Raw genomic sequence first — 21,599 nt, 5'->3', positions numbered from 1 at the left:
TCTCCCTTGAAGTGAACGAGTCACTTCCCTGCATCTGCAGGCACCGCAATGCAGCTGACCAGTCTGCTGATCCTGGGCTCCCATGGACTCCAAAAGGCTCAGCAACACAAGTGGTGGTTCTTCAATTTCCTCGAGGCCTGCACTGTCTTCCACTGAGTTTGAGGCCAGTATCCCTTGTCAGAACCGTCGTTGCAAAGGCTTGTTGGCTCTTTTCCTCAGAGATCTTGCACCTGCAAGTAGCCACCACCTCAAGTGTTTCCTGTGACCAAGATCTTCATCTTCACTGCATCCCTTCCACCGTGGACCAGCATCTTTGGTGAGCTGCTCATGGTCCTCCTGCAACTCCAGTGCCTCCGGCCTGTGGGTCCTCGTGAGGGTCGTCTTTGATTCCAGTGGACTGCCCTTATTGCTCGGGGCATGCTCTGACTCCCCAGCTTGTAGCGAGTCACTTGGACCTTGCTGCTCCCGACACTGCACCTTTTTTGCTTTCCATGTTGGTTGCAGTTACCAAGGATTGGTGGTGTTCCTGACAGACACCGACCCCTCAACTCTCGATATCTGACGTGGGACAGCTTGTGAATGGCACCTGGCCTTCCTCAGCATCGCCTGGTCTACAGAGCTGCAGCTCTAAGGTCACAGCCAACTCTCCTGCATCACCTGATATTGGTGGGCAATCATCTTCTCCTCCTGGTCACTCCTGAGTCGCATAGACTCTGTACCCTGTGCTTGCAGGTACTTCTCATCTTGAATCCATTTTTGGGTTCCACCGGACACTTTCATCTTCTCCAGCAGCGGCATCTTCCTGCAGTCCTCCATTGAGTTCGACGGTGGTTTCCGACGCCACTTCACACCTATGCACCCGACTTCTCTGTTGTAGGTATCCTAGCTCCCTGGGCATCCAAGGTGGGGTGGCTCTCCAACCTTCTGTCTTCCACGAGGTTACTTCAGGGTCCACTGGAAAGGGTCTCACTTCTTTAAAATTGCAACCGTGACTTACCCCTTATCTCGAATTGGGCATGCGGTCGTGTTCACACTGCACACGGCCTACATGGGGTTCCTGGTTACTTACCTTGGGTGGTTCCTTGGGTCCCCAGCACTTCTATGTCTCCTGGGTATAGTCTTGACTTTAGTCGTGGTTCGCATAACACTATTTTAGTATATGGTTTGGAATCCCCATGGCAACCACTGTGTATTGATGCTACTTACCTGTTTTCTATGCAATGTACTGTGTGCATTGTGTATATCTACGGGTAGGAGATATTTGTATGTGTTAGTGAGTGTCTTATAACAAATACATATTTTTATAAATAAACTGTGTCGTTCTTTTTCACTTAATCTACACCAATAAGATTATGTTCTGGTAAAACAGCCTGTTTTACACTCCTTCTGGACTAAGCGTGATGGCTGCTCTCCACAGCTACCACTTAGAGAGCTTTCTATGGTTGTCTAAGACCACTACAATCACCATAAGGATTGTCTGGATTAGTGCAGGGTGCTAACTTACATAAGTTGGCACCATATAATAAGCCAGCCTCCTGCAGTCACTGCTTAAAGTCAAATAAGACCTCCATTTAACCTGAGCCAGTTAATTTGTACAGAAAAAAACATTGTATGAGACTGATTGAGTGTGAGAAATGAATCTATCCCAACAGCTGTGCTGGTAGCAATATCTTCTGATCACACCATAAGAATGGGACTCACTTTAGCTGAGCCAGATCATGTCCCTATGTCTGTTAGTCTTCAGGCATCACTGGAAATAACAAAGCTAAGCAGGTTTTATTTAAAAAGCACGCAAAACTACAGATGTGAAGGGTGGCATAAAAAATAATTTTGTTTGGTACCACCGAATCGCTGCTGCTGACCTTTTCTAGAATTAAGCATCATTAAAAGTATTATAGGGATAAAACACACAAGGACTATGCCTGACATTGCAATACTTTGAAAAGTAATGGGACGAACAGAAAAACACAAGTCTGGGTGGTGAGAAAAGAAAAGGATCAAGAAAAATGAGAGTCTAGCTGTATATTCACGCCTCACGAAAAATCTCAGCGATTTGATGTCATCAGCACATCTAATAAAGAGCATGCAAGCCAAAGCCATAAGCAATAGACTCATTCTACTGCCTTGTCAATCAACAATATAATCGAGTCTAAATATGCAAGAAAAGTAACAAAGCAACTAGCAAGAGCCCAACGGTCTACGGAATGCCTTTAAGCAAGATGGACAAACTAAAAGTTGCCACGAGTAGCTCACATCGACTGGTTATAGATAAACTTGCGCTTCTAATTTATTGATTTTGCCTCTGAAGGGCTCTTGATTTAAGTACTCAATGTTCTGAGACCCTAGCACATATTTCAATGCGATGCCATGTAATATATATTTTTTTTACTTTATTTTTTCAGTTTTTAACAGTTACAAAAAGAAGAACCCCCCCTTAATTGGCATCTTTACAACACATGTACACAAATCGACCTTCTCATTATGGCATTTGTGGATATAGGCTTCACCTGGATAGACACTGACACATGAGGAATAACAGAATTGCCGGCAAATAAATAACATCATGAGGAAGCAGCCAGGCCTCGCACAACTCTCTGCAATAAATAAACACTAAGAAACCCCCCCACCCTCTCCATCAGAACCCGACCCCCATGGCGAGAACAATTCGTCACTTGCCCCATCAGACTCGCTCTGGGAAGATTGCCCTCTCTCTGCCAGTCCCGAGATACACATGCTTCGCCAGGCAAGTAAGTCCTCCTGCAGTTTCTCATCCCTCCGAGTAAGCTGCATATGAGTTTCCTTGGCCAGGGACCACTCTCTCACATCTCTAAGCCAAGTGGGCACCTCGGGAGCCCTCTGTCCCATCCAGGTAATCGCCACCCTGCGCCTGGCAAGCACCAACATCAGTTGCAATAGTTTATAGGAGAGTTTCCGTTTCTTGGGCTTGGGGGACTAACGCCAGTAAACAATGCAAGGGATTCATTGCTATCTGAAGGCCTCTAGTGGTGACTATGTGATCTACCACGCCCGCCCAAAAACGGGCAGTCCCAAGCTAAATGTAGGAAGCCCGCCCCCCCTGCACTACATCTGGGGCAGCTGTCTCCGGACAAACGCCTCCACGAGATTGAGGTTAGGTAGTGTAATCCTGTTTTCCCTCAGGATTGGGTAACACCTCCTGGCCCCCTGACTTTACGGAAGTAAGGACAAAACAATACGTTCTCTGATAAATGGCTCTTTATAAACACAAGACCAGGCCAGTTGAGGAATCACTTATAACTCCTTGTTATGCGGGTATAAGGCAGGTCAAACCGTCCTCTGCATGAATACCGGTCCCGGTATTCCCCAACAGAGGACACCGTGCTAAGCAGTGGCCGACAATACCACTCGAGAAAGTACTAGTTTGTTGTTTCCTCACTTCGTCCTCCGCAGTGGTGTCGGTCCCGACACTCACTCCAACGGAGGGCAATGCGCGGTTGGTGCTAACAAAGAATAACGCGGTGTCCCTCTCACTCGATAACCCTCGAGCGGGGACTGGCAAGGTTTGGTAAATCAATAAAGTCCCAGCGCTCGATAACCCTCGAGCGGGGACTGGCAAAGGAAGGGAAGGGGACGATGTCCCACGCGCTCGATAACCCTCGAGCGGGGACTGGCAAGGTGTGTTACTGGGACGACGTCCCAAGCGCTCGATAACCCTCGAGCGGGGACTGGCAAGGTTCGTAACTGAAACAGAGTCACAGCGCTCGATTTACCCTCGAGCGGGACTTGCAGGGTTCGGGACCGGAACAGAGTCACAGCGCTCGATTTACCCTCGAGCGGGGACTGGTAGAGTTCGGGACTGTAACAGAGTCAACGCGCTCGATTTACCCTCGAGCGGGGACTGGCAGGGATAGGGACTGTAACTGAGTCACTGCGCTCGATTTACCCTCGAGCGGGGACAGGCAATGCAACGGGGTACGAAGCCTTGAGAACTGGCGGCAATAGAGACGGTCCTGTCTCTTTGTTGCTTGCGGGGTCAGAAACCACAATATAGCTATCAGCTCTCACCTTACTCGAAGCCTCAGCGTAGCGGGTGTTCGGCTCGCATCCAAAATATCCGACGCGGTCGTCGTCTTCCGGGTTGGCTTTATGGTGGCGCGATCTGCGCATGCACAGGGCAGGGCGTTCTGGGTATTGTAGTTCAGCGCGAGTTCTTTTCGGGATTTGTAGTTCCTAGGGCTTGTCGGTCGTACTCGTTTGCGGAGCCCTGGATTAGTGTCCTAACAGGTAGGTACGGTGCAGGAAGTTAAAGTGTATCAATTTGAATTGTGCATTGCTCGACACCTTAAACCTGAGGGACCCTATTCGCTTCTGCTGCCCCTGTTCCACTGGAGCATCAAGATCCGCCTCCCATGCCGCCCAAGCCGGCGGCACCAGTGGGGTGGAGTTCTTTTTCATAGCTGCATATAGCAGGGAGATTAGTCTACGCCCCCTGCCGCAGGACAGTAGAATGTGCAAGGTGTGAGTCATCTGTGGTGCATCCGGACACTGAGGCCAGGTAACCCTTACCACATCGTGCAGTCCCCGATAGTGCAGATACTGTCCTCTTCCTAGGCCGAAGGCCTCCTCCGCCTGCTCATAAGTGAAGAAGGATTCGTTGGGGTATAGATCGGCCAGAACCTCACACCCCCCTCCCGCCAGTTGTGAAAGGACATTTGTTTTTCCATTGCCACTAAAGGGGCTAGTATCCAGACCGGTAGTTCCCTATGGAAGGGCGCCCGCCGTAAGACTCTTTACAAACCGCTGCATGCCATGTAATATTATGTCAAAAAGACACTGCCTTCATAGTGCATTCCTGTTGTATTCATGTGTCGCATACTGAACAATGTTGATTAAAGCTAAACAATCTAGGAGGTCTGTAAGGAGTTATGACTTTTTCACATTAAATTATCTCTAAAAGAGCACGGGTCGATACAGTCTACATCCACCAGAGGGCCACTAATCATTTCCTCATTCCTTACATATTTCATCCTCCTCTGTGTCATATGTTTGAGAGAAAGTTTTTGAAAAGATTCCTAGATGTTTGAATAAGGTATTGAGGAGTGATCTTCTGCCATAGAACCAAGCTTCAGCATTGAATCACTGGCTTTTTGACCTTGACCCTATATTTCCGTAAACTTGGAAGCTAGTGCCACCAGCATGACTTCTTGGAAACACAGCCACAGAGGCTTGGATTGCGGCATACCTTCCCACCTGCAGATCCTGGGGCTGAAAACCCCCATTTACAAGTTATGGGGAGATATTCAAGCTTCCAAACTTAAGAGAAGAGCGACTTGAATTGAAATAAAAGTAAGCTCAGAAGAGTGTTTATGTGGTCATTCAATTTCTCCCAAGAGAAGGAGTCCAGAAGCTTCTCCTCTTCCCATCAATAATAGCGAGGAGGTACCTTTTACCAAACAAATGGAAGACGAACAAAACCAGCACAGTGGTCATACATGCACTAGCAGCCTGTTGTATTTGGATTTTGATTGGGGGGTTGACAGGAGATCAAAAATGTTTAGAGTTAAATATCTTATTAAATATCGACTATAATTTGGAATGTGTAACACTTTGGCGCGTCATTAAAGCAACTTCCCAGCAGGGCCAACGCATAATAGAGTTCTGTGAAGCATTACATGAACAGTAAACATATTTTGTTAGCAAGAACCGCCTTAAAATGCACATCTTGTACCCCTTATGTGGGCAACCACGCACAGCACAACACTATCTGGTATACTATTGTGCACCTCTGACATGTGATAGACATGTCTTCTCCGGCAAGTGCAGTCCTCGGGCATGCTAAAATGCACACCAAAAAAAAAATCAATCCTCCTCTACTAAAAATTACATAAGCTAATAGCAGTGCACATAGGTGCTAAGATTTGCCTTAAACCTTTTGACAAAGTTTTAAAAAAAAAACAATCCCATTTCATTTTAACACTGCTCTTCGGTCAACACAATGTCAAAATTGATAATTTAGCTCGACCTTATTTTTGAAAATAAATGTTTGTTATTCTCTGGAAGAAACTGGCCCTACAATTTTGAAGACAATGATCTGACTACTCCAGAGCTTAATTTGAGCTGGTGGTTTCTGTGCTCGGCACCGGCACTTAACTGCCAGAACCAGCACTTATGGCAGCTGCCACATGGTGGTGCTGTCTGTGCAATTTAAAGTTAGCACAAAAACAGTTTTTTGTTAATTCAATATACATTAAAAACTACGAAAACCTGCCACCCAACTCTTTCTTAAAGCTTTGGTGGCCTCGAACAGTCTGAATTATCACACTTGTAGCAGTGTGATGGTTAGTAGTTGGGTAAGCACAGTGGTGATGTGTGGTGCAAACTGTGGTGTCATACTGACGAGGACCCCAGCAATTTTGTTTTATTTCTTTTACAAATTAAGCACCGGACTACTCTCATCTAAGTTTGTCTGTTAAAGGATACTGTCCACTCTGCTCCATAAGAAATGTGAATCTCCATCACAAGTTTGTGTTCCCTTGAATGCCTGAGAGTGAACCAGTATGAAGAATAAGGTGTCGCTTTAATAGATATAAAAGGTAACGGAACAGTAGTGTGGGCTGTATGGGGTGCACCAGTAAATAAGTCCTCAAATTCTGATGTAGCACAAAGGTGCTCACACTTGACTTGACCCCACTTCTGAGCGGTCAAATTTCAGCGAAAACTAATTTCTATTCTAATTGCAAATATAGTATCAAGGAGCACACTAATATCTAAAGCAATTCAAATGTCAAGTACAATATAATCTTTTAAATCATGACGTTAATGAAACATGTAGACGGGAGTCTTGATAGTTCTTGAATTCAGTGTTGGAAAACCTGTCCTGCTATGTTGAAAACCAGCATTAGAGTGTGCTGTGCAGCGAGTGACGTGAGCGTGAACCAGAATTCCTGTACAAAAACCTATCACGTAGGAACCCAGCACCAGAAACTATGCCATGAGCCAGCAGCGTGCACCTGGATCCGTGTACGAACAAAGGCAGTAAGGGAACTAGTCCCAGAATGTGTGCTTTGCTGCCTGAGACACAAGTGTGCACCAGTATCTACATACGAAACCAACAATGTGACAAACGAACATTAGAATGTGCACCACCAGTGTGCACCAGGAGCCATATATGACAAGCATTTGCAATGCAATAGGTGTCGCATTTGCATGAGTTTTATTTTTCTGTTTTGCTAATTAACACAAAAATAAAAGGCATTGTCATTTACAATGCCAATAGCTCAAACTCTTGTAAATGCGAGAACTATTCAAAGTAGCAGCCACTATTATCCCGGGCTGCTCGGAATGTCAAAGCAGGCATGGCACACTGAATGTTGCAGGAAAGCATGCTGTGCCTGCAGTAGGGGAAACTCATTAAAGAAATAGAGGTTACGGACTAAAAAAGACGTATCGTGTAACAACTGAAGTAAAAGGGCCAGTCCTCATACTAAGTAGGGACTAACAAGCCTATTAACGAATCAGAAGCCACCATTTACGAAGGACAACGACACAAGCCAATGGCAAATATGGGCAGGGAGTGGGTGAAGCTTCTATTCCATAATCCAATACATCATGTCACAGAGTAACGCATGCACTACCGAGGCTCGACCTAAAACATAAGTAAAAAACATTGTCATTTACAACGCCAATAGCTCTAACTTTCACACAAGTATGAGACCGATTGCGCTGCAAATGCTTGCTTAATTAGCATGGACACAAAAATATAGGGCAGACTGATAAAATGGCAAGTATGTTGTATGAGTCTAACCAAACATGCACTGTTATCCAGTATTAGGGGTGTCTTTCATAGATTCACATGCCTGAATCATTCCCCGTCGTCGAGACGGGAGCCTCCGGTATATAGAAAAGTAATGTCCTATAGACATACATAAAGAAAAATAGGCCTAAGGGCCTCACCTTAGTAGCCTATCCTTGTCCTTATGCAAAAAGGACCAAACTCTTAGAGCCAGCCAATCAGCTATCACCTCCCTCTAGAACCTTCCCTGCTGGAGCCTCAGTCTCTCAGATTTTCTACCGCACATTGTGCTAGGGAGTCTCCAGCCTGAGCTCTCCTCAGGATATCTTCAAACCTACTTTTTTCGCTTTGGAAAAGGACTACTTTCTCAAATTCTTCATCAGGGATACTTCGGACTCTTCTCTGGCAGCAAGTGCTGTCTTTCCTTACCAATTTTAAGGAATGTCTAGTTCCCAGAAGAAAGCCCTTTTCAGGGCCTGCTCTTCATGTGGGAAGAAAAGGCTCCATGTGGAGGACAAGCATGACCTGTGCTTATACTGCCTTTATCCGGACCACGTCCCCAAGGACTGTAAAATCTGTCGCTCTTTCCCTAATAAGACTTTGAGGGACAGAGAAGGTCGACTTCTTATTTGGCTGGACAGGCTTAAACAGAGGGATAATGTGGAGTCCTCAGAGGGCAGCTTCTCCATAGCCTCGGACGTCTCCCTCAAGAGGCCAAGGGGGGACCCCCCTGGCCCCTCAGACACTCCTCCTATGAAGATGTTAAAGAAATCTTCAGAGGCAAAATCTACGACCTCCTCAGTGTCTGACGCAGGCTCTCACGCCTTTAAGAAGCCTACGCACTCATCCACCAAGCCTACGCCATCTTCGGCGCAAAAGAGAGCTGTGACGCCACTCGCCGTCTCCACGACGACGACGGCGTCGTCAGTCCTGGCATCGACGACGACCACTCCATCATCGTCGTCGGCAGGTAGGCCCATCCCATCTATCATACTGCCCAAACCGTTGTCGACCAAAACCACACCGACGACGAAATTCGGGCCGTCGACGACGACCCCGTCGACGAAGAGCTCATCGACGTCCAAATCGGGGCCGTCGACAATGACACCGTCGACGAAGAACCCATCGTCGACGACGACGACACCGTCGACGAGAACCCCATCGTCGACGAGACCAGGGACGGCGACGACGAGAAGCCCGCCGTCGACGGAAGACTCGTCGCCGAGACCGTCGACGAAGAAGACGTCGACGAGGAATGAATCGTCGACGAGAAACGAATCGTCGACGAGCGCGTCGTCCACGAAAACATCGACGACGACAAAAATCTCGTCGCTTGAGCCACCGACGACGGAGAACGTGCCGTCGACGACGAAACCGTCGACGGGAGAGTCGTCTACGACCAGGGACAACGCGGAACCATGGAAAAAGTCCAAGCTAGTGGAAAAGTCGTCATGGACGCTGCCACCGCCGACGCCACCGCGCAAATTGCCAACGAAGCTGATCACGCCTGAAACGACGTCCCCGAGTAAAGTACAAAGCAACTTACCTTCTGACTTCCTCCAGAGTGAAGAATCGGAAGAGGAAACGACGACCCAGGCTATGTCCATCTCAGACCTCCACGTCAAATGCCAAAGCACGGATGAGGAACAGGAAGAATTTACCTACCAGGAACACTCTTTCCAGGCACAGGTACGGACGGAAGTGACCCCAATGGTGTGCCTTCCTGCGGCCATCGTGGATGACCTTAAATATCTCATCCAAGACTATAAGCAGCGTTTCCCGGAGGCACAGGCTACTGAGGATAGGGGCCCAACGCCGGCTGCATCTGCTCCACCGGCAGCCCCACGTCAAACGCGACCACCTCCGCAGACCTCCCATGAGGCAGTCTCGCCGCAAGTAGTGGACTCCTCAGATGAGGAAGCTGAGGAGATGGAAGAAGGTGAAGTCCCTGAGGATCGCACGGATCAGGACGACGAGTATGTCGCGCCCTCCCCAGCTTCACCCCAACCACGCCAGTCGGACTCTCCGCCACTGGACATTGGCGGGTTCCATAAGTTAGTGGAACGGGCAGCGAAGCGTTTCCACATGGAAATGGAAACAACGGAAACAGAATGTTTCTTATATGATTTTAAAGAACAAACGAAGAAGACCACCAAATCAATTCCGATTATAGAATTTCTCAGGGACCAGGGAAAGAAACTGATGGCTACGCCGGCCTCCATACCGGCGGTAATCCCACGCCTGGACAAGAAATACAAAGCTACCACCAAGGTGGCAGTTTGTTTCAATGGGCACCCGAAACCTGACTCAGTGGTGACCCAAGCAGCTCAGAAGAACTCCCGCAACCCTTCCTCTCCCTTGTCAGCACCACCGGACAAGGAGGGAAGAAAGTTGGATACCATCGGGAAACGGTTCACCACCACGTCAGCCATGACTATCAAAGTCGCCAACTCTATAGCCCTGTTGGGACGTTATAATCGCCAACTGTGGGAGGACATGGTCCCTTATTTGGCGGAGCTGCCGGATACGATGCAGGAATAGGTCAAGGCACTGCTCTCAGAAGGACAAGCCTCGGCAGCGGAAATCATAGACTGTGCCATTGATGGAGCCATGACAGGCTTTCGCCAATTAGCGGGGGCAGCAGTCCTGCGGCGCCAGGGCTGGCTTAAGGCTACTTCATTTCGACAAGAAGTTCAAACAAAAGTGCTAGACATGCCCTTCGATGGCCAACATCTTTTTGGAACCGCAATTGATGAAGCGCTCCAGAACATCAAAAAAGACACCGATACGGCGAGAGCACTGGGTACGCTGCAGGCGAGAAACCAGTCCTTTCGGGGCAACAGGTCCAGAGGTCAACCCTCCTACAGGGGGTCCTTCCAGAATAGATCCTCCTATTCATACCAAAATAAATCGCTGTACCCGCAGAAACAACAGCAGAGTCGCCAAACTTCGTATGGCAGATCGAACTTCCGTGGAAAGAACCAGAGGAGGGGCACTGGCGGACGCCAGTGACCGATTACTCCAGCCAGTCCCGCCACAATCTCCCTCATTCAAAATTGGAGGCAAGTTGACCCATTTCCTACATAATTGGCATCTCATAACCACAGACCAGTGGGTGCTACAACTAATAAGATTCGGCCATTCCCTGGAATTCATCACCATCCCACCCCCAACACCGCCACGCAAACGGCCACACAAACATCTGCGGCCCTTGCTCCTGGAAATATCGGCCATGTTACACAAGGGAGCGATCGAGAAAGTCCCATTGTCTCAAAGAGGACAGGGATTCTATTCCCGCTTCTTTCTCATCCACAAGAAGGGGAAAAAGTGGAGGCCCATATTGGATCTCAGAGCCCTCAACTCTTTCCTGAAGAGTCAGTCGTTCAGGATGGTGACGATCCAAGAAATACTAGGCATCCTAGAAAGAGGAGATTTCATGACATCCCTAGATCTCCAGGATGCCTACTACCACATCCCAATACTCAAAGGGCACAGAAAATTCCTACGATTCGAGGTGGCAGGACGCCACTACCAATTCAAAGTGCTGCCGTTCGGCCTCAAATCCGCGCCGCGGATTTTCACGAAGTGCCTTTCCCCTGTGGGAGCCTTCCTACGTCAAATGGGTCACCAGGTCTTCCCTTATCTCGACGACTGGCTGGTGAAAGCTCCCTCAGCGGCAGGCGCGACCTCATCCTCCAACGCCTGCACCAATCTCTTTCTGCACCTGGGATTAACTCTCAATCTCGACAAATCCTGCGTGACCCCAACCAGAAACATCTCCTTCCTGGGGGCAACCTTGAACACGGAATGCGTAAAAGCATTTCCTTCAAAGGAAAGGAAACACAAGATCGTATCTCTGGCCACGGCTGTGGCTTCGAGAAAGACCATAAGAGTTCGGACTTTCAAATCACTACTAGGCATGAGGTCGTCCTGTATCCTCCTCATCCCGCACTGCCGCCTCAGGATGGGCCCATTGCAAGAAGCCCTAGCATACCAATGGACTCAAAGCACAGGCTCTTTCGACGACACAGTGCGAATCACTCCACAGATTTCAAAAACCCTGCAATGGTGGATGAACCACAGGAATCTGTCGACAAGTCTACCCTTCCTCCTTCCAGCAGCGCCTTTGGTGATCACCACGGATGCCTCCCTGGAAGGTTGGGGAGCGGTCCTCCAGGACCTCCAAGTCAGCGGCAAATGGACAGAGCAGGAGAAGACATTCCACATAAACCTTCTAGAACTGCGAGCTGTCTTCCTGGCACTGAAGGCCTTTTTACCACGTATCCAGAACTCCCAGGTGCTCGTCAGGACGGACAACACCACGACGATGCACTACCTGAACAAGCAGGGAGGGACGCGTTCGCTCACTCTATCACACGAATCGCAAGAAATCTGGAACTGGCTAGTGCTCCAAGGGATCACGCTCAAAGCGGAATATGTCCCGGGCAAGGACAATACCATTGCAGACGCACTCAGCAGACGGACGTCTCTCACTCACGAATGGGAACTTAACCAAGGTACACTGGATCAGGTGTTCTCAGAATGGGGAATCCCGCGGATCGACCTCTTTGCCACCAGGGAGAACGCCAAATGCCCACACTACGCAAGTTGGCGTCCCCAGCCACGGTCTCTCGGGAATGCCCTTTCCATCAGTTGGTTCAGCGTCTTTGCATACGCTTTTCCCCCCTTCCCGATGATTCCCAGAGTCCTCAGAAAGATGAAAGCGGAGCCTTGTACCCTGATCCTAATTGCACCGTTCTGGCCGAGGCAGCACTGGTTCTCGGACCTTCATCGCCTCTCCATCAGAACTCCGATTCGTCTGAAACAGCACCCGAACCTGCTGACTATGTCCAACGGACAGATCCAACACCCGAACCTACCATCGCTCAGGTTATCAGCCTGGCTCCTGAGCACAGAGAATTCTGTCATCTAGCCATCCCGCAAGAATGCAGGGAGGTCCTAGCGAAAGCGCGAGCGGACAGTACCAACAAAACGTACTCCCTCAAGTGGAAGCGGTTTTGCTTATGGTGCGTGGAACACAAGTTGTCACCTCTTCAAATTACCCCTGTGCAGATATTGCCATACCTTCTACACTTGGCAGAGTCAGGGTTGGCACATGCATCTATAAAGGTTCATTTGGCTTCGATTTCACGCTACACCAGATCCTCGATGGCCCCTTCGCTTTGGTCCAGCAGGCTTATTAAACAGTTCCTCAAAGGCTTGTATAGATCGTATCCAAGACCTCGAAGGATTCCGCCCACTTGGCATCTAAACTTGGTACTCACCCAGCTTATGAGCCATCCTTTTGAGCCCATTCATCGAGCACCCATCAAGTACATCTCATGGAAGGTAGCTCTTCTGCTCGCCCTAACGTCTGCCAGGACGGTCAGCGAGTTGCAAGCCCTGTCCATTCAGGAGCCATTTATGCAATTTAAACAGGACAGAGTGGTGCTGAGGATGAATCCCAAATTCATACCAAAAGTACCTTCAGACTTTCACCTTAATGAACCGGTGGTTCTACGATCCTTCTTTGCAAACCCTACCACTGCAGCAGAAAGGACGTTACACTCCTTAGACCTCAAAAGGTGTATAAAGTTCTACTTGGAGAAGACAAAAGACTTCAGGAAGTCGTCACAACTTTTTGTGGCCTACAGTAGACCAAGGCTTGGTCTTCCTCTCACGAAACAGAGTATCTCAAGGTGGATCTCTTCGGCAATAGCATTCTGCCATGAAAAGGCCGGCCGGCCGTTGAATGCCACGGTGCATGCACACTCCACAAGAGCAATGTCCACATCAGCAGCGCTGTTCGCTGGAGTGCTGATTCTGGACATATGCAGAGCAGCGACGTGGAAGTCACCGCATACATTCGCCAGACACTATTGCCTGGATGTTGAACTTCTGCAGGACGCAGCAGTGGGTCAGGCGGTGCTTCGACATCTATTCCAGTGAGGTGAGCCTTCCTACATCCCGCCAACCTGGTATGCACATCTCTTCTATTTGGTTATGTTGATGTATGCTGATGCTACAGTCGCATGATTCTAAGTGTTTTATCTAACTGTTTATATGACATCATTACATCAGACATGTGCATAATGTATTGCTAACTACTCTGATTCAGGCATGTGAATCTATGAAAGACACCCCTAATACTGGATAAGAAATGCGTTACTTACCTGTAACAGCAGTTATCCAGTATGGGTGTCTTTCATAGATTCACATGCAACCCTCCCGCCTCCCCTGGAAGGACTCACGTTCTCTCTACCTGCTTTGCGCCTACCTAGCTTGGTGCGTACGAAAATCTGAGAGACTGAGGCTCCAGCAGGGAAGGTTCTAGAGGGAGGTGATAGCTGATTGGCTGGCTCTAAGAGTTTGGTCCTTTTTGCATAAGGACAAGGATAGGCTACTAAGGTGAGGCCCTTAGACCTATTTTTCTTTATGTATGTCTATAGGACATTACTTTTCTATATACCGGAGGCTCCCGTCCCGACGACGGGGAATGATTCAGGCATGTGAATCTATGAAAGACACCAATACTGGATAACTGCTGTTACAGGTAAGTAACGCATTTCTTATTCAACTTACTGTGCAAGTTATTTGTTTGTCATTAACACCTCGTAACATATTCATTATATAAAAATCAAAACACTATCTCCATTTTAATACTTTGCTTTTTCATTGCCCTTTTTTTACCTTCACCCTTTAATCTTTCGCACGTTTTGATATTAGTTTTCCCCTTATTTAAGCCCCTGCCGTAGTTTCTATTCTCTTCCCCTCATGTTATTTCATATGATTCGATATGCTCCAGCAATAGTTTCTTTGCTTTCACAATGTTTATTAACTTAATTGATATTTCCATTACGATTCATTCTCTGTATTTATTGCGCTTTCTGTATGCAAAAGTTTCAGGCGATTTATCGCTAGAGCTGAGTTAGGCATCCAGTGGAATCGTGTATCCCCTAACTCAGCCTGAGCAGTGACCAGCTGCTTCTGTCTGAACCTACCTGGGCTGAGTTTAATTTCCAAAAAGTTCTGAAGAGCAGGGGATACATGATACGATGGGGATACTAAGTTTTACACAACACCGGGCCACTCAGAATGAAGATCTTAATGTCTTTTATATAATTGAACTACTTTTGTGACAATTGTACAAAAATCTACAAAGTTGAAATGCTTGAACATGTATAAAATCAGTCATCTGCATCAGTCAAACTACACACAACTTCATTAATACACAGAACGCTGTGCCCCTCTCCTGCAGTTAGTCATTTAGGGGCATATTTACAAAATAATTGTTTTGTCCTAGTGCCAGACAACGGGTTCAAGAGCAACATAACTCTTAAGTTTGATTTATCAAGCCATGTTTGGCCACCTTGTGGGGTTTGATAAATCTAGAGTAATGCAACACTGCCCAAATCGCTGCATTGTGTTACACTGCTGTACAAAGGATGAATCGATGCAGGCGGAGTTTTAAATATGTTTATTTATGATAAGGATATTCAAGACTCCATCTACAGAAGCGCTCACAACAGCAACTGCTGCTGACCACGTCTTCTGTTAAACCGTCGGTACAGAACTAAGTTAACAAGCTCCTGTGTTACAGAACCACATGGCACGATGGTTCTCTAACCTAGGATACCACAACTGCCCTTGGGGGGTGTTCCATTGGTGGAGCGTGGGTGTTCTGATGCATCCACCCCTGGATTTTGTCTCAAACCAAGATTTACCAATCAAAGTTAACCTGGGAATTGATCAAACTTCTACGCTCGCCCCAGGTGAGGCGTCATGAGGAAATATAATGTTTATTTCTCCTCTTTATTTCCTCTTCTATGTGTGCTGCATTGTGCAGCACACATAGAAAGAGAAAATGCCTCAGGGGATTGTTTTTGTGCAGGAAGGTGTTCCTTCCACCATAGTGCAAGGGTATCTACATTGAGGCTAGGTAGCCAGTGCAAGGAAAGGAGAGGAATGTATCATAATATGGTAAATATGGCACATTCCTGCCCTTTCACGCTGTGCAACCCAGGAAGGTGGATTGCTGTGCTGCGTGACAGCTACATAAATATGCCCCCTAATGTGCATGCTAAACTACAAAACTAACTTCATCATTTCAGTATTGCTTGATTGTGCTTTAGATGGAATGCTGATTTCACAATAACTTCCATTAAGTATTAGTATAATATATATATATATACTACAGTTTACGAAATGCTTCTTGTTTGTTTTTCTTTCTTATCACAGGTCACAAATCAGATGGTTACAACGTGTAAGGCATACATTACCGACAGTGGCAAATCTCGTGTTTGGGACCAGAATGCAGAAGTGGTAATAAAGAGAATTCAGGTGTGTAACAAGCATTTATGCTAATGCTATTTAGACAAAAATAGGTACAGGTTTTAAAGTTTTTGTATGGAGTTTGTTACTTAAGAGATGATCTTTTGGATTTTATCAACAACTCTGTATTTCACAAGTTCTTTGGCATCAACATTTCATCTTTAATACAGTGCCTAGTGACAGTTAACAATATTACAAAAACAGTTTATACGAGCAATACATTTAAAAAAAAACATTTTTAACCAAAAGGTTTTTTGTCTTAAAGATGAAATGTTGATGCCAAATAACTTGTGAAATACAGAGTTGTTGCTAAAATCCAAAAGATCATCTCTTAAGTAACAAACTCCATACAAAAACGTTTAAACCTTTAAGAAAACTTTTAAATCTACAAAAATGTTTAATAAAAATAATAGAATGTACATTTGGAATTGGTGATTCATTTTGAATTTTTTGCCTTTGTGGTTCTACTTATGTGTGTGGGGTAAGTGAAAGAAACAGATTAAATGTGGTTAACAAAGTGAATAGTCAATTGTGATGAAATGAGTGGAATTGTCCTAATAGATAACACATAAAAACACCCAGGGAACACTTTCATTTTTACTGTGGTATTTTTTAGTCCCAGTTAAAAGCAGCGGAATTGAGGGTAGCCCTAAGAGGAGCCATCCTCATTCTAGGCAGGCCACAGAGTGTTGCACTGCCATTGTCCAGCTTTGAGATCACTAATGATTGAACTGCAGTCTTGAGGTCATGAGCCTGGAGGAAGGGTTTGAGTTTCCTAAGTAAGCTGAGTTGAAGGTTTGCCCCTTTGGTGAGGGAACTGATGTGCTTCTGCATGTTCAGGCTTTTGTCTAGAATGATACCCAGAGATGATGCCTAGTCCACGGGGTGTGGACTGCAGTTAAGAGCAGTTAGCTGATTCAGCCATTGATCCATGACGAGGGATTGGTTGTGGGATGAGATTATTAGGAATTCCGTTTTAAGAGCATTAAGCTTCAGGTGATTGCGTGTCAGCCAGCTTTGTGTTTCCAGCAGGACTGAGTTGAGGGACTGGATGCCTTCAGGGGAGGTGATCTTCAGGTATAGTTGGGTATCATCCGCATACATAAGATAGTGAATGCTGGATGATTTTAAAATCTCCGTCAGAGGCTCCATGAACAGGTTAAAGAACATGGGGAAAAATGCTGAACCTAGTCGAACACCCAGGGTGACTGGTGCAGTGCGGGACGAGGATTGGTTCATCTTGAAACATCGTGGCACATCTAACTGAACTACTCCGTACATCTCAATCAAAATGCCAATACATCCTGGTTTACATGGAGAACTATTACAGTTGCATAAATATCCCTAAAAGTGGCTCTGTAAACAAGCTCTTAGGATCGAATTTAGCAGCATGATGGACACTCTTACTTCTCTTCCAGGGGATCCTCATTAAAAGTCATAAGCACATGAATATTCCACACCATGCACGGGACCCCGGAAACATATCACACAATGCAGCTTTCTATAACTATGCTGAGCAATGGTGCAAGAAATTCTCTTGTACATGAATACATTCCAATAAAGCAGGGAGAAAGAAAGCATTTGAAAACTGCTTTAATATACAGCAGAGATCACAATCCTGCAAGGAAGAATGAAAAAACATTGTCAGCACATAGGGTGCATTGCAGAAACATTAGTGTAGAAAGCTGAAAATCTAACTCACAGAAACACTCAGAATAAACTGGCACCGTGCCTTTAAGGCAGCAATGACCCCTAGCTTCCCATCATGCCTCAGGGGTGACAGTTAGGTCAGTTGTTCTTTCCGGCTCCTTCTGTCAGGACCCTGGTTACTTCAGCTCTAACTTTTTTTCTGATTTCTGTCAGAAAATACTTTTAAGTTTTTGTCAAAAGCTTTTTACTTCAACGTCTTTTTGGTGTTGGAGTATATCTCTGATATTTTTAAGACAGTTTAGCATTATTTTTCATCTAAAATGCCCTGTCTTTTTGACTCTTGCTCTGCCTGTGGCAAGAAGAAGGCTAAAACAGACTCCCATCCTGTCTGTATTCGCTGCTTATCCAGTATTAGGGGTGTCTTTCATAGATTCACATGCCTGAATCATTCCCCGTCGTCGAGACGGGAGCCTCCGGTACATAGAAAAGTAATGTCCTATAGACATACATAGAGAAAAATAGGCCTAAGGGCCTCACCTTAGTAGCCTATCCTTGTCCTTATGTAAAAAGGACCAAACTCTTAGAGCCAGCCAATCAGCTATCACCTCCCTCTAGAACCTTCCTGACAGGAGCCTCAGTCTCTCAGATTTTCTACCGCACGTTGTGCTAGGGAGTCTCCAACCTGAGTTCTCCTCAGGATCTCTTCAAAACCAACTTGTTCACTTTTAAAAGTGAGTTCTTTCTCCAAAAATCTCGAACAGGATTACTTCAAACCGCTTATCATTGGAGTAAGTGATTTATTTCTTCAAAATTCTGGCATGTCTGAATCCCAGAAGAAAGCCCTTTTCAGGGCCTGCTCTTCATGTGGGAAGAAAAGGCTACATGTGGAAGACAAGCATGACCTATGCTTATATTGCCTTTATCCTGACCACATACCTAAAGACTGTAAGATATGTAGGTCTTTCCCTAACAAGACCTTGAGGGACAGAGAAGGTCGCCTGCTCATCTGGCTGGACAGGCTTAAAAAGAGGGAAAATGTGGATTCCTCAGAGGGAAGCTTTTCAATGACCTCAGAAGTCTCCCTGAAGAGGCCACGGGTGGAGTCCCCTGGCCCCTCAGACACTCCTCCTATGAAGGTACAAAAGAAGTCTTCAGAGGCAAGATCGACAAAATCTTCAGTGTCTGAAAAGGGCTCTCAGGCTTTTAAGAAGCCTACGCATTCGTCCAGTAAGCTTGCGACATCCTCCTCGACGCAAAAAAGAGTTGTGGCGCCAGTTTCCGTCTCCACAGCGACGACGACTGTGTCGACGACGACAGCGTCGTCGGTTTTCTCATCGACGTCGACCACTCCTTCATCGTCGTCAGCTGGTAAACCTATTCCATCTATAATACTGCTGAAGCCGTCGTCGACGTCCAAGACCTCGTCGACGACGAAGATTGCCCCGTCGACAACGACATCGTCGACGAAGAGTCCACCGTCGACGGGAGGGTTGACGTCATCGACGAGGAATGAATCGTCGACGAGCGCATCGTCGACGAGCGCATCGTCGACGAAGGCATCGTCGACGAAGGCATCGTCGACGAAGAAATTATCGTCTACGGAGGCACCGTTGACGGGGGAATCGTCATCGGAATTAGTCATTACTGAGCCGTGGAAGAAATCCAAGCTGATAGAAACGTCGTCTTTGACCCTACCACCGTCGACAACACCAGGGACGACGGCAGGGGCTCCTGCAAAAGGTCCTGTGTCTGGCAAACTGACCAAGAAGCAGATTACACCAGAAACAACGTCACCAAGTAAGGTACAAAGTCATTTGCCCACGGAGATTCTCCAGAGTGAAGAATCTGAAGAAGAACTCCTGGATCAGGCTACTTCCATTTCAGACCTTCACGTGAAATGACAGAGCACGGACGAAGAACAGGATGAGATGAGCTACCAGGAACACTCTTTCCAAGCTCATGTTCGTACAGAGGTCACCCCGATGGTATGCCTTCCCGCTTCAATTGTGAATGACCTTAAATACCTTATCCAGGACTACAAACAGCGTTTCCCGGAAACACTGGCAACTGAGACAGGGGGCCCGACGCCTGCTACAAATACACCAGCGGTAGCCCCAAGACAGACACGGCCAACTACTCAGGTCCGCCATGAGAAAGTGCCACCTCAGGTGATAGAATCATCAGATGAGGAGGCTGAAGAAATGGAAGAGTGGGAAGTCCAAGAGGATCAGACGGATCACGAAGAGGACGAAGAGTATGTGGCATCTTCCCCAGCTTCACCCCAACCGCGCCAGGCAGATTCACCGCCAGTGGACATTGGCGGTTTCCATAGAATAGTGGAAAGAGCAGCGAAGCGATTTCATATGGAGATGGAATCAACTGAGACCGAGTGCTTCTTATATGACTTTAAGGAGCAAACAAAGAAGATAACGAAGTCTATCCCAATAATAGACTTTCTCTGGGACCAGGGAAAGAAACTGATGATGACGCCGGCCTCTGTACCTGCGGTGGTTCCACGCCTGGATAAAAAATACAAGGCTCCAACCACAGCGGCAGCTTGCCTTAATGGGCACCCGAAACCGGATTCGGGTGTAACCCAGGCGGCCCAAAAGAATTCTCGCAACCCTTCCTCTCCTCTGTCAGCCCCACCGGACAAGGAAGGAAGGAAGTTGGACACAATCGGTAAACGGTTTACAACGACATCGGCCATGACCATCAAGGTGGCCAACTCCATAGCCCTGTTGGGGCGTTATAACCGCCAGCTTTCGGAAGATATAGTCCCATATATAGCGGAACTGGCAGATACAGTTCAGGAGGAGGTCAAGGCACTGCTTACGGAGGGTCAAACCTCGGCAGCTGAGATCATTGATTGTGCCATAGATGTAGCCATGACGGGCTTTCGACAACTAGCTGGGGCAGCAGTCCTGCGCCGTCAGGGATGGCTTAAGGCAACATCATTCAGACAAGAGGTGCAGACGAAGGTGCTGGACATGCCCTTCGACGGCCTACACCTTTTCGGAGACAAAATTGACGAGGCGCTCCAAACAATCAAAAAAGACTGATACTGCTAGAGCACTTGGTACTTTGCAGGCAAGGAACCAGTCCTTTCGAGGTAACAAATCCAGGGGCCAGTCCTCCTACAGGGGATCCTATCAAAATAGGTCCTCGTATTCCTATCAGAATAAATCCCAGTACCAACAGAAACAGCAACAAGGGCGTCAGACTTCTTACGGGAGATCAAACTTCAAGGGCAAAAACCAGAGGAGGGGCACTGGCGGACGCCAGTGACCAATTACTCCAGCCAGTCTAGCAACTATATCCCTCATTAAAGATTGGAGGAAAATTGACCCATTTCCTAGACAATTGGCATCTCATCACCACAGATCGGTGGGTACTCCAGTTAATAAGATTCGGCCATTCCCTGGAATTCACCACCATCCCACCTGCAACACCTCCCCGCAGGCTTCCGCACAAACATCTACGACTGCTGCTCCAGGAAATATCTGCGATGTTGAAGAAAGGAGCGATCGAGAGAGTTCCATCGTCTCAAAGAGGGAGGGGATTCTATTCCCGCTTCTTTCTTATACGCAAGAAGGAGAAAAAGTGGAGGCCCATACTAGACCTCAGAGCACTCAACTCTTTCCTGAAGAGTCAGTCGTTCAGGATGGTGACGATCCAAGAAATACTAGGCATACTGGAAAAAGGAGATTTTATGACATCTTTGGATCTCCAGGATACCACATCCCGATACTCAAGGGGCACAGAAAATTCCTGAGGTTCGAGGTAGAAGGTCAGTCAAGAGAGGTAGGACTACCTCATCACCATCTACAGAGCGTCATGCTAAGGC

General features: G+C 47.1%; 1 protein-coding gene across 7 annotated transcripts in view; it reads left to right on the top strand.

Moving 5' to 3' along the window:
• DNAH8 (dynein axonemal heavy chain 8) overlaps positions 1-21,599 on the top strand; it is a 10,041,960-nt gene that overhangs the window by 1,267,554 nt on the left and 8,752,807 nt on the right. For all 7 annotated transcript variants that reach the window (XM_078647354.1, XM_078647353.1, XM_078647356.1 and 4 more), the window contains exon 11: positions 16,010-16,111. In XM_078647354.1, the coding sequence (XP_078503480.1) occupies positions 16,010-16,111 (102 nt within the window). The remainder of the gene's footprint in view (positions 1-16,009; positions 16,112-21,599) is intronic.

This window comes from Lissotriton helveticus, chromosome 6 (assembly GCF_964261635.1).
Source record: "Lissotriton helveticus chromosome 6, aLisHel1.1, whole genome shotgun sequence".
NCBI classification, from domain to species: Eukaryota; Metazoa; Chordata; class Amphibia; order Caudata; family Salamandridae; genus Lissotriton; species Lissotriton helveticus.
This window is presented reverse-complemented; position numbering and strand designations above follow the sequence as displayed.